At 35.2% G+C, this 13,836-nt stretch overlaps 1 protein-coding gene across 1 annotated transcript in view; it reads left to right on the top strand.

Moving 5' to 3' along the window:
• BCAS3 (BCAS3 microtubule associated cell migration factor) overlaps positions 1-13,836 on the top strand; it is a 617,319-nt gene that overhangs the window by 312,212 nt on the left and 291,271 nt on the right. Inside the window, exons 20-22 of the mRNA XM_011289076.4 lie at positions 271-395; positions 2,379-2,544; positions 4,475-4,575. Coding sequence (XP_011287378.3) covers positions 271-395; positions 2,379-2,544; positions 4,475-4,575 — 392 coding nt within the window. The remainder of the gene's footprint in view (positions 1-270; positions 396-2,378; positions 2,545-4,474; positions 4,576-13,836) is intronic.

Raw genomic sequence — 13,836 nt, forward strand, 5'->3', positions numbered from 1 at the left:
AATGAGTTGGATTTCACCAGCACATAATTCAAGGAGTTAATTTTTATCATTTTTATAAGTTACTATTCTCATAATACTCTGGAATTTTGAACTAATTTTACTTTTACTGCAGAACGCAATCTCACACTGCCAATTATTACTTAAGGCAAAATGCATGTCCACACTGAAGGGTTTGAATACTTAGGGTAGAATTTTGAAGAAAATATGTCACTGTCTTGAGGTCTGTGATTCCATCATGGTAATTTTCTTACTATCATTTTATTTTTTAAGCAAAGTTAAACCACCTCCACAAATTTCACCCAGCAAATCAATGGGCGGAGAATTTTGCGTGGCTGCAATGTTTGGGACATCCAGATCGTGGTTTGCAAATAATGCAGGTCTGAAAAGAGAAAAAGGTATGTAGTTTACTGATGCTTAAATTTGCCTTTAGTAAAATTCATAGTGGTTCTCCTTGAATAATCTTGGACCCAGTATTCTCCAAATTCATTTTCCATTCAGTTAGCGTATCCATCCTCAACTACTCAAGCCTCGTGGAGGAGAAAGGCTATCCTCTCACTATAACCGTGAAATAAACTTTTAGCCCATCTGAATGTTTGTATTTTGTTTTGTTGGCCACAGTCTACCAGTGTCTTCAACATTGTTAATTCCATACCATTATACATTTTTTTTCATTACATTTTTGACAAGCTAATTTCATGCCATTGCCTCTGAGGTGTGGAAAGGAAAACCCTTGTTATCCCTGTTTTAGAGACAAAGAGCTTGAGATCAGCGAGTTTAAATGTCTTAGCTGAAAGCACCAGTTAGGAGGTGATAGTATCAGAGTTTGAACCCAGGTTTTCTAAAGCTCAGTCTTGACTTTAAAAAACAAACCAAAAACTACCAACAACTTTGTCGTGTTATAAATTAAGATAAAAACAGTCTCCCACTCAGAAATAGGAGTCCTCTTTTACAGTAACCATTGCTTCTTTGAATTTATATAGTTTTTTTTTATCCCTACTTCAGTCACCAAGATCAGTACCTAAAATTTATATAATTATAGTTTTAGTGTATTATTCCTTCTTGTGTAGAAGAGTGCCTGCATTCATGGAACAGGTATTTAATGTTGAGTGTTAAGACTTTGTCTTTATTATTTTAGCACTATTAAAGTAGGTCAGAAACTGAGTGGTTAGCGAGGCACTTTTCTGCCGTGTTCCACAGGCTGTATTGTTCTTGGCAAAATGGCTCTGCTTTACACTTAATACTGGCAGTCAGACATCAGCCCTCTCCCTTGTTATCGCCTTTCTGTGACCCTTTCCTTGGAAATAGGATCTCAGGCACAGCAGGTTTCTTGCCTAAGTGGGAAAGGATACAGTAAAGTATGCAGGCCTTCCATTTTCTTATCCCATCTTTATTTTTTTGTTACCTTCTTAGTTTTAATGATGCTATCAAAATGACTTTTTGTTACTAGTTAAAACCCTCCGTGAAACTCGATTTCAAATGCTTCTCCCTTCTGTTCTAATTACCCTTTTAACTTACTACTCCTTTATGTCTGACTGACTGGTCGTTAGCCATTTTCTCAAATCAGCTGTAATTGATTCCTCTGGCATGGAGATAAGGTGACCCACCCAGCATTCATGAGTGATTTTATATGCTCCTAGGTTTACTGTAAAACCCAAGATAGAGGACTAAACCTGTTTTGGTCGTGAGGACATGTGTACTCCTTATAAAGTCATTTGATTAAATCCATATTCAGCACCTGACCTTAAAGTATGAGTGGTCTTCATTTACTATAGGGGCCAGTGATCCCATGGAGAGGAAAGAAGAAAGAGGATTTGGGGGGAGGGGGAGGACTTGCATGTTTTTCATTTGTTGATTTTAATCCAAATTTAAAAGACAAAGTTTTCTGAGAGAAAGTAGAGGAGAAGTTAGGCTAATTTAGGCATACAGAGAGCCTCTCATGCAGTTGAGTTAGTACATCCCTTGTAACTAAATACTTAGTCCATACAGTGTTCCTTTCCAGTCAGTCCTTCCCTGTCCCACCTGATGTCATTCATTTTTTGTAATGTGGAACAAATTACATTGCAGACAAATACAAAAAACTGAAATATTGTTTCACTGTATTAGAATTTTGGTATATTTTCAACATTCTTGAAATGAATTGCTTAAGATTTAAAAATATTTTGATAGCACAGAGATTCTCATATTCACTAGCATCTACTTCCAAGAGGCAACCTTTAGGCAGGGAGCAGGCACCATGTAAAAAATTTCCTGCTGTATTTTCTCTCAACAGCCTCAGAAAGGTCTCTTTCAGCCTCTGAAAGGTCAGTAACTTATAAAATTTATGCTGTGCTACTTTTATGCCATTATCACACAACCAGGTTCCCTTTTTCTGTTTGTAGATCAGTCCAAACAAGTTGTCGTTGAATCTCTCTACATTATTAGCTGCTATGGGACCTTAGTGGAGCACATGATGGAGCCACGACCACTCAGCACTGCCCCCAAGATTAGTGATGACACCCCACTGGAAGTGATGACATCACCTCGAGCCAGCTGGACTCTGGTTAGGTTAGTACCTCTTTCCATTGTTTTAGTGGCTTTATTGAAGTATAAAATATTAAAAATGTACAGTTTGATAAAATTGACATATGTATACGTCTGTGAAACTGGCACCATAATTAACATTATAAAATATCCATTGCCCCCAAATGTTTTCTTTTGCCTCTTTGTTGTCTTTCCCTCCTGCCCCTCTTTATCCCTACCTCACCCACCGAACCCCAGGCAATCACCGCTCTCTGCAACGAGAGGTTAGTTTATAATTTCTAGAATTTTATATAAATGGAATCATAGTGTGCGTACTCTTTTTTGTCTTACTGCTTTTCACCCAGCAAAATTATTTTGATCCATCTCTGCTGTTGCATTTATCAGTAATTCCTTTTTTGAGATATAATGTACATACAATCCATTTAAACTGAATTTTCAGTAGGTTTCCCTACAGTAGTGTACCCATCACCACAATCAATTTTCATCACCCCTAAAAAGAAACTCTGTACCCATTAGCAGTCACTCCCCACTTTCCCCCAACCCTTCAGCCCTAGGCAATCACAATTTACTTTCTCTTTGGATTTCCCCACTATGGACATTCCATATAAATGGAATCATACAAAATGTGACCTTTTACATTTGGCTTTCTTCATTTAGCATAATGTTTTCAAGGTCCATCCATGTTGTAACATGTATCATCCCTCTTTATGGCCAAATAATAGTCCACTGCATGGATATACCACATTTTGTATCCATTTGTTTAAACATTTTGTTTATCCATCAGTTGATGACATTTCTGCTTTTTAGTTGTCATGAATTATGCTGCTAAGAACATTCACATACAAGTTTTTGTGTGATCATATGCTTTCAGTTGTCTTTACTGTAGGCCACCTTTTGAATTACTTTGTCCTTGCATCTTTGTGTTATGTTTTCTAGGACTTGGGTTGTTTTCTGTCTCACAGAGCTTTATGCTTCCTCTGTTTCCATTCTCACGTTCACTGAAAATAGAGAGTACATTGGAACAGCCATTAAGGGGACTGGAAACTAATATAAATAGATTGGAAGGTTTCCTTTTAAAGTGATTCCCCAGGATATAATGGCTAAGCACTGTAGAAATGTTTATTAAGAGTCAGAGTCCTTCTAAAAAGTATGTGATCATTAGAATCTTTATAAGCAAGTATTAAAGAGGGAGAAATAAAATCTAGAATAATACCTGTTCAATTTAGTGTACAGTGTTACAGAAGAGGCAGAAAAAAATTTGTCCTGACAGGTATGGAAGGAAACAGACAAAAATGGATCTGAAAATAAGCCTCTCCTTTTGACATTTAAAATATTCTTATATTGATTTTGGGAGGCTCCAGCATTCTTACTACTACTTTACTGGACTAGATTGATCTGATCAATATCTTATTTATCAAGCTATTTAGGAGCAGGCAGATCTAATTAAAATTACTGCACTATCGTTGAAATAAGTGGCTTATTTTGGAACTCAAATACTAATTAGGTCTGTAATAAGTCAACCATTAATTTAACTGCATGGTGTTTTTTAAAAGCCACTTTACCTGCTTTATTTTATCTTAAAATATACACATATTCTGAATAGTGAGCTCTAACAGTTGTCCAAAATTAAGTAAAATTAGAACTACTTAGTTGTGACATTTGAATTCTACACTCCCTCTCTGTCCAGTGCTTTGAATGTCTTGTCTATGCTATTAGTAGGTCTTCTGCCATTAAACTAATATCAGCTCTACTTAACTGTATGACTCCCTGCCACCTTTTTATTCTTTTTAAGCAGATGACCTTGTATTTCAGGTTTCAGCATTCCAAAAAGTTCATTTTAATGATTGCAAAGATAGTGTGAGTTTATATCAGTGTCTATAAGTGGTGACAGTGATGGTGATTTACATCCCATCTATTAAGCTTAAATATTAATATTCTTCTGCTGTTTCCTTAGAACTCCTCAATGGAATGAATTGCAACCACCATTTAATGCAAACCACCCTCTGCTCCTCGCTGCCGATGCAGTCCAGTATTATCAGTTCCTGCTTGCTGGCCGTAAGTAGTTCTCATTGTTTTTTATTTTCCATACAGTATTTTGAGATTTCATCTTAAAATGCTGACTTTTAATGCAGCCATGCATATGACCACTGGCCCATAGGCTGTAAACAATCAGATTTAGGCAAATAAGAAATTTAATATAAAAGTAAACCATAAGCTTTAGCACACATTAAGTATGCCTCTATTCATATTACTTGGCCATGAGATATACTCCTGCAATTATATAAGTTCATGGGGGGTATATCTGATGCTCTCCAGAGGTTTTTTTTTTTTTAATTAGGATACTAGGATATAATAAACTTCATAAAACTTGGTATCTGTTTCTGACATGAAAAAAAAAGCACTTCTCACCGTGAAAGTATCAGCAGGTTTTTCTTTTTGTAGGATTTTACTTGGAACAATGAAGCAATGATTGCAACTCCATAGGGTATTTATTTGTTTACTTTCATATCTAAGCCCTAACATTTACAGAGATTGATCCACGGTCTTTTTTCATGTAAGGGAAAAATGTACAGTGAACTGGAAACAGCGTTTTTTGCAGGGGAGACATAGAAAGACAATTTAGTATTTATTATCCAGTTTATGTTCATAGAATTAAAAATTCTTTACAATTATAACTTAATTTTGTAGAATTGACTGGATCCTTAATTTCACTTGATGGCTATGAGCACTGTATGTTTTTAAGAAACTTCCTAAAGAATCAACATTGACATGCTTTTAATGGAGTTTTGTTGTATTGAACTTACTATCTTGCCTGGCCGTTTTATGCAGCATGAAGTAAAATAGTTCTAAAACTATTTTATTTTATGCTTATAATGTGTTACATATTACACTGGAAACAGAAAATTTACTGACTTTCCTTGAAATTTCTGAAACTCCATAATTGTAACAAATAGTTGGCGCCTTGCTCTCTTATAAAATTGAACTCACTGATTCTTCCAGCATGTATTTACTGAGTGACTTCTGTGTGTCAGGCACTTGTGATTTAACATGAAGGATATGTTGCTTCACTAATGCAGGAGACAGGCGTTTAATAAAGAAGTAAAATAAAATGAGATGGGTATATTAGTGAACTGTGAAGGCAATGACTTTAGTTGCTAAAGCCCTCACAGGGGGGTGTGGTAAGTCATTTTCAGGTTCAAGAAGCAGAATATATAAAAGTTGTTAGGTTCTAGGTTATTGAAGCATGTATTTAATTTTTATCATTTGAATTGGGAAAAAAATGTAATTTGTATAATATCACATGAAAATCAGGAGAACATTTTCTCCCTGCCTCTCAACAGTGGTGAAAATAGTGTTGAATTAAGAAGAGTTGACTCAGAATTAATAATGGTTTTCTTTGTTTTGTTATTCTGATATTTTGTTATTTATTGTGTTCCATAGACAAATAGTCACAAGTCCCAGATATATAAGACAAAGATAGGGGCATAAACCAAATGCAGCTCTGTCCCTTGATTTTTGTGTCCTGGCAAATTAAGTTGATTGACATTACTTGATTTTAACAGCTGTAAACACCTTTGTCTAATTCTTCGCGTTACAGAGATCCCCAGGTGCACAGTTTAAGAACTACCACTATAGTCAGTAGCAAACCACCAAATGTTTTCAAGCGTTGGAATGACACCATCAGAACTGCATTTTAGAAAGATCACTCTGACAGTGTTGTAATGGGAGGTTCAGAGGAGGGGAGGGGTGTGGAGGCTTGGTGACCCTGGAGCAAGGTGAGATGGCTTTAATTATGTCTGTATTACAGAGAAGACAGGACAAACCTGTGAGATGTTGCAGAGTTGGAATAGAAAAGAATTAGAGATAATTTGTAAGAAAGTAGTCACTGATGATTCTACAGTTTCTAGTTAAAATATGTAATATAAATGCATTTCATGTTAGACCATTCCAGATGGACTAGCTTAGGCCAAGGATAAAGAGGCCCGAGTTCCAGTACCAAACCACCTCTCAATAATTTGATAAGTGTAAAATATTAATAACAACACTTGCTCTTAATAAAGATGTTATTATGGTCAATGAAGGGATGCTGAAGTTCTGTAAAAACTGTAAAACAGTTTAAGCATCACTCTTTATCTTTGTTTCTTGTCTCAAAAGTACTGAATTCCAAATAATAGACTTCAGAGAGTTAATAATGAAATACCTATGCTGACTATGCGATACTGGCCATGTTGTAATATCTGTTTTCCAAATGGCAAATATAATTAATTTGTTTTCTCTGATTTTGTGAAATGTCACTGTATATAATTTAATAGGGTATAAAAACACCTAGGAGATAAGTATTTTTGTAATAATTATTATACTACTTCTTTACACTGATGGTAGGGACACAGAATTAGCCTGATTTTAAAGTCCTGTTTTCTTACACAAAGAAAGTCTGTTTGATTGAGAGTTCTTGGACATGCCTGTGTATTACAGGACTGAAGCAATTAAATATGCAAAAGATGGACATCGGCGTCAGAGGAATAAAAGCCTGAAATAACAATGGGTAAAAGCAATGCTGGAGCCAGTTTAGAGAGAATGTCTTTACCTGCCCATCTGTTGGCTCCTTTATGCAAGTTAGAGCCTCATTAAGAAGACATTCTTATTACCCTCTTGCTTTCTCTCCAGTTCCTCTTACTGAAACCACTTGAGAAGATGTTGTGACCTCTTAAAACACAAGGATACCATACCTGATGCTGGGAAGCTTTTGTTTTACCTAACCATATTGGAAATTACCTCTTATTTGCCAACTTGAAAAATTGATAAATATATTACTCAAAGAATTTTCAGATATAACCATTTGGAGGAAAACTCTACTGCAAACGTCTCAGATGTTACACGCATTTTCTTTGTTGTATTTGGATCTGTGAATCAAGTGAAGCAGACTTGTACAAACTCCGGAAATTATAATAATAGTAGACAAAGTATGATGTAAATGGAAATGGGAAAGAGACTTTGTCTCAGGGAGAAGAGAGTAGGAGAGCAGGATGTTTAGCAAGGAATCCCCACTCCCCTTCCAGCCCTGTAATCATAATAAGTACACTGCTAGTTGATAAACAAAGTTCTGCATATGTGGCAAAAGGGTGACTGATGGGGGAGGAGAAGAGAAACTTGCCTGAAACACTAAAGACTTCTCACCTAACATTGAACTGAAGGAAGCAAAAACTCCAAATGTTGTGTTCTTAACTGTAAGTCACATTTCCCACCTGTATTAATTGAATGGGAATGATGCAAAATTGAGGCATTTTGGTCTATCAGAAATTGAATCATACCAGAATGCTCCTTACTCTACAGAGGTGGAGATGTCTTCTTTGTTATTAGGTTGAACCATAGGAAATTACCATTTTGAGTAAGTAAAACAGAAGTCAAATATCAGCAAATTCAAATTGTTTGAGTACATTGATTAATTTAAATGTGTAAAATGAATGTACAGTTGGTAATCTAATCTTGCTGTATGGCTCAGTAAAGGTAAAAGTCAAGAATCTAATATGAAAAAAATGTTTTGCTTTGGTCATAAGAGATCTTGGGAACAGTTTATAAAAAGATTATAGCAGAGGAAATTAGTAATTTTTGTGTTAACACATAAAAAATTTTCTCCCTTCAAAAAAATTGCATACTGTAATTACCTTTTCTGAAATAAGCACTTTATTTCAGTGCATTACTTTGCCAAAAACAAAGATAAGCATTAGAAGAGACTAACAAATATCATTTTACTTTGAATATGACCCCAAAATAGACAATAGCTTTTTCTTTAGCCTGCTTCAGTGCTTCCCAAATTATAAATTAAAGATAGGATTTACTGAGTTGATTTGGGAAAGTTTTATTTAGGGGAAAAATAATGTTTCTTCCTTTTCTTTCAGGTAATTTGGCAGCAGCAGTATTTTTAAGTTGCTGACATTAACTAGCTTTATTGGGGGGAGGTCAGACTTTGAACTTCTTTCTGAGATAATCCATGGGTATGTGAGAAGTTCCTCCGTAAGCTTATTGAATTTTCCTGGTTAAATGGGAACAGGAGATCATTCAACAGAAACATAGCCTTGATACACAATAGAAAGGTAACTGGGATCCATAGAATCTCTCTCTGTTTTATTTGGGATATAATTGTTTTCCTCTACCTTTACAAGCATTATAGGAAAGGTGGAGAGAACTTTTGACGCCATATGGAAAGGAATGAGAAACACAGAAAATGGTTAAAACATATAATATGTACTTTAGATATATATGTTTCAATTGGATTTAAAATTTTATGTGTGTGAAAATAATGTTTTTATTGGGTATTTCTCAAAGTTCCATTTGGGTTGTACCATTCTTCCTGAAACAACAACAAAAACCAGAATATATAAAACAACTGTTTTCAAGTTACTGGATACCAGGTATTGAAAGACAGTGGTTCCTGGGGTGCCTGGGTGGCTCAGTCGGTTAAGCGTCCAACTTCGGCTCAGGTCATGATCTCACGGTTCGTGAGTTTGAGCCCTGCATCGGGCTCTGTGCTAACAGCTCAGAGCTTGGAGCCTGTTTCAGATTCTCTGTCTCCTTCTCTCTCTGCCCCTGCTCTGCTCACACTCTGTCTCTGTCTCTCAAAAAGTGAATAAACATTTTAAAAAGAGAAAGACAGTGGTTCCTGAGAGATGGGAAACAAACGAGGCAAGCCTTACAACTGCCTCCATTTATTGCCTTGAAAGAGTTTCTGGGCTGTTCTGCAGTGAGGGGGGGCAAGGGGGGATCCAAGTGAAATACAGAGAGAGGACACAGAGCTGAGAGTCCAGTAAGACCAAGGAAGAGCATCTACCAGCAAAGTATTATGAGCTATTACCATAAATAAAGTTTACCTGTAACAGCCATACCATTTCATTTATATGTTGTCTCTGGCCACCTAAAAATTATAACCATAAAGTTGAGTAATAATGACCCACAAAGCACTACCTATTTACTGTTTGTTAACTCCTAACTAGAATTTTCTGGATTAAGCCATCAGAGAGAATGGATCTGCACAGAATGTGAACTCTGAACATCTGCAGAGGGTCCTTCTCTAGTATTCTGCACAGTACTGGTGGTTGTAGGAAACCGCCAGAAGCCAAGGAAACAACCACCAGAGAGTCCTAGAGCTCACACAGGGTCAGGAATAGTGACTCTAAAAGAGTGATTGCAACTGTGTTCCATATGTTTGAAAAGTTAAGCAGAGACATGGGAAATTTTAAAGATTCAAATCAAAGTTCTAGATAAGAAAGCCTACATGTGAAAGTTGTACTGGATAAGATTGAAGATAAATTAGAAATCATGGAAGAAAATACTAGTGAACTTGAAGATAGACCAAGACAAATTGTCCAAAATGAAACACAGTAAAAACAGTATTTTAAACAGTTTCACTGAGCTGTAGGATAACCTGCACTTGAAAGCAGAGTCCCTGAAGGAGGGGTTGTATGACAAGAGAAATAGTCAAAAAATGTCCAGATCTGATATAAATTATAAATTCACAGATCTGAGAAGATCAATAAATCTCAAGCACAAGAATCTTGAAGAAAACCATACCAAAAAGTACATTATAATCAAATTGCTCAAAATCATTTAGAAAGAGAAAAGTCTAAAAGCAGCTGAAGAAAAAAAAAAAAAGATGTTACATACCTAGACAAAAATGATAAGAATGGCAGATTTAAGTACTGAAAGGAAGCAACTGTTAACCTAGAATTCTGTCCCCCTTCCCCAAAAAAATCCTTCAAAAGGAAGGCAAAATAAACATATTTTTCAGATATACAAAAAATTTAAAAAATGACCAGCCATAGATGTGTTCTGTATGGAATGTTAAAGGAAGTTGCAGAAGAAAAATGATACTAGATGGAAAGGAGTGAAGAACACTGAATATGGTTAAAACACAAAATATGCGGGGTTTTGGGGTAATGATTTCTGTCTCTTTAAAATTTACTGTTAACCCCAAAATAGTATCAATGTATTGTAGTCTTTAAAATACACACACACATAATGTATTGTAGTCTTTGTGTGTGTGTGTGTGTGTGTGTGTGTGTGTGTGTGTGTAAATGTATGACAACAGTAGCATTGGGGCCAGGAGTGTGGGAAATGGAGCTATTCTAAGGCTTTTATAGCATATTTGAGTGGTATAATATCACTTGAAAGCAAACTTTGATGTATATAATTAAATTTATATAATGTATATAATGAAATGCATGTGATGTATATAATGAAACCAAAAGCAACCTACACCAAGAAAGAAAATAAAAGGAAATAAAGGAAATAAAAATAGATAAGCACGATGATGTGACCCTAAAGCATATCAGTACTTATATGAGTTATAAATGGTCTAAATGTTGTAATAAAAAATCAGTTTTTAAAATTGGATAAAAAAATAAGCCCCAACTATATTCTGCTTAGGAGAAACATACTTGAAACCCTGAGTTACTACATTAATATCAGACTACATGAAATACTTCATCCAACAAAGTATGATACACATTCTTTTCAAGTGCACAGCAATGACCAGGATAGACCATATTCTGAGCCATTAAACAAGTCTCAATAAATTGAAAAACTTTCAAGTCATACAAAGTATATATTCTCTGATCACAATAGAATTGAATAAGAAATGAATAACAGATCTCTGGAAAATCCAGAAATATTTGGAAACTAAACAACATACTTCAAAATAATACATGGTTCAAAGAGGAAATCAAAAGGGAAATTAGAAATTATTTTAAACTGAATGAAAATTACAACAGAAAAGATCCATATCTTAGAATACTATTCAAGAAAAAAAATTGAAGTGTAAATATGTGCAACAAATTGGCTGAATCTCGAGGACATTATGCCAAGTGAGAAACCCAGTCTCAGAAGTTTGCTTACTACAGATCTTAAAAGCACCAAGAGAAAAAAAAGAATTCATTTATATAACATTCTCAAAATGACAGAATTCTAGAAATGAATAACAGATTAGTGTTGATCAGGCCTTAGAGACAAAATAGAAGGGAAGATATTGAACATGACTGTAAAGGGTTAGGTCGATCTTTGTAGTGATGGCATAGTTCTGTATCTTGATTGTAGTAGAGGTCACACAAATTAACACATGGCAGAATTTGATAGAACTCTACACAAACATATACATACCCTTACACAAAATGAGTGTATGTAAAACTGAATATACAAAACTCATGAAATCTGCATAAGGTCTGTGGATTGTACCAATAGCAATTTACTGGTTTTGAAACTAGCTGAAGGCTATACAGAAGACTACTCTATATTATTTTGCAGCTTCTCATGAATCTATAATCATTTCAAAATAAACACTTTAAAGAAAAATAGAAAAAAATGCATGGGGTGGCACTACCTCAGTTTTCAAGAGCAAATTTATAGGACTAAATAATGACTAATGTTATGAAAGAGAAAGTTCTGAAAGCAATGGCCTCAGCTCCACATTCAGAAACTAGAAAAAGTAGAATAAATTGAGGCAAAAGAAAGAACATGATGAAGATCAGAATGGAAATCAGTGAAATAGAAAACAAAAACAGTAGGAGAAATAGAAAATATAGAAAAACACAGGAAAAATCAATTAAACTATGATGTCATGGGGTGGTTTTCTTCTGCTTGGGGTTTATGAGATTCTTGGATTTGTGAATTTATAGTTTTTGTGAAATTTGAACACTTTTATGGAATTACATGTTCAAATATTTTTTTCTGTCACTTTCCTTCTCTCCTTTTGTGACTCCAGTTATATGTATGTTGACCACCTGATATTTTCCCAGCTTACTAAATTTTTTTCATTTTTAAAAATTCTTTCTTTTTCTCTCTGATTTCGTATAGTATTCTACCTCTTTTAAAAAGTTTATTTTGAGAGAGTGTGTACATGCATGCTGGCAGGGGGAAAGGCAGAGAGAGAGTGAGAGAGAATCCCAAGCAGGCTCCACACCACCAGTGCAGAGCCCAACACAGGGCTTGATCTCACAAACCATGAGATCATGACCTGAGCCAAAATGAAGAGTTGGACATTCAACTGACTGAGCTACCCAGGTGCCCCTCTACATATTTAAATACATTAGGTCTTCTACTCTACTTGGCCTAATCTGCTGTTAATTTCATTCAACATATTTTTAAAATTTCAGGTATCATATTTTTCATCACTGGCAGTCCCATTTGGATCTTTTTTATATCTTTCATTTCTTTCCTCATCATGTATATGTTTGAACATATGGAACATTTGTTTTATAATAGCTCTTCTAGAATCTCAGGGTTCTATTTCCTTTTACCACTATGGTGTTTCTTGGAGGTTTTTCTATTGATTGATTGTTCTCCTAGATCTGGGGTGTGTTTTCTTGCTTCTTTATATCCCTAATGATTTTTGATAAGATGCTGGGCATTTTCAGTTTCATGCTGTTAAGTGGTGGATTGTTCTTTACTCCTAGGATGCATTCATATTACTTGTAATAAATGTGATTCTTTCTATGCCTATTCTTAAGCTTTATTATGGAGGGTTCCAAATTGCCTTTTGCTTAGGCCTAATTTATTTTAGGAGATAATGAAAATCAAGTCTCTCTTATGTGGCCAGTAGTGGTAATGTATGATCATAATTATTTTTTAAGCTTCAGTTGCTTGAAACCTGTGTATTATCTTAATTATTATCTTGCATTACACCACTTCTGCAGTTTTACTTCTGACTCTTTTTACTTTTTGCCTCTAACATAAACGCAAATAAGAAAGATATATGTGAGTGACTATAACGCATTGTGATAAGTGCTATGTTGATAGCATGAATTAATTGGTACAAAAGCTCAAAGAAGAAAGAAGTTAGTTATTAGTGGGGCTGGAGAGAAGTGGCTGAGGAGGTTAAATCTCTAGGATTTAGAACTATGTAAGGTGACTGAAGAAAAGTGAGGAGGAAAGGATGACTGGCTTGGGCAATAGCTTATGCCATTCATTGCAACATTAACCGAACTATGTTGTCTAGAGTAGGAAAGAGAATTGGTGATTGCATTGTGGCTTCTGTATTGGTACCTGTGGTAATGTTCAGTAGGCTTTTAGAAATAACCCCAAACTTCCATATGTGTGTTTACAGGTTGCAGCTCCCTTCTGAGTTTTGTTTTGTTTCTTTGTTTTTTTTTTTGTGGGTTTTTTTTTTTTTGGATGTAATTGGTAATGCAGGTACACTTTCTATGAAATAATCTTATCCCAGCAAGAGTGTAGAAAGAAGCAATAAGGTTGCATTGTGATTCTCTAGACAGTACGACATGTAAGAAGGTGGTATTCACTCTAAAAATCACTCTGAAAGCTCCAACT

The sequence above is a fragment of the Felis catus genome, chromosome E1 (assembly GCF_018350175.1).
Source record: "Felis catus isolate Fca126 chromosome E1, F.catus_Fca126_mat1.0, whole genome shotgun sequence".
NCBI lineage: Eukaryota > Metazoa > Chordata > Mammalia > Carnivora > Felidae > Felis > Felis catus.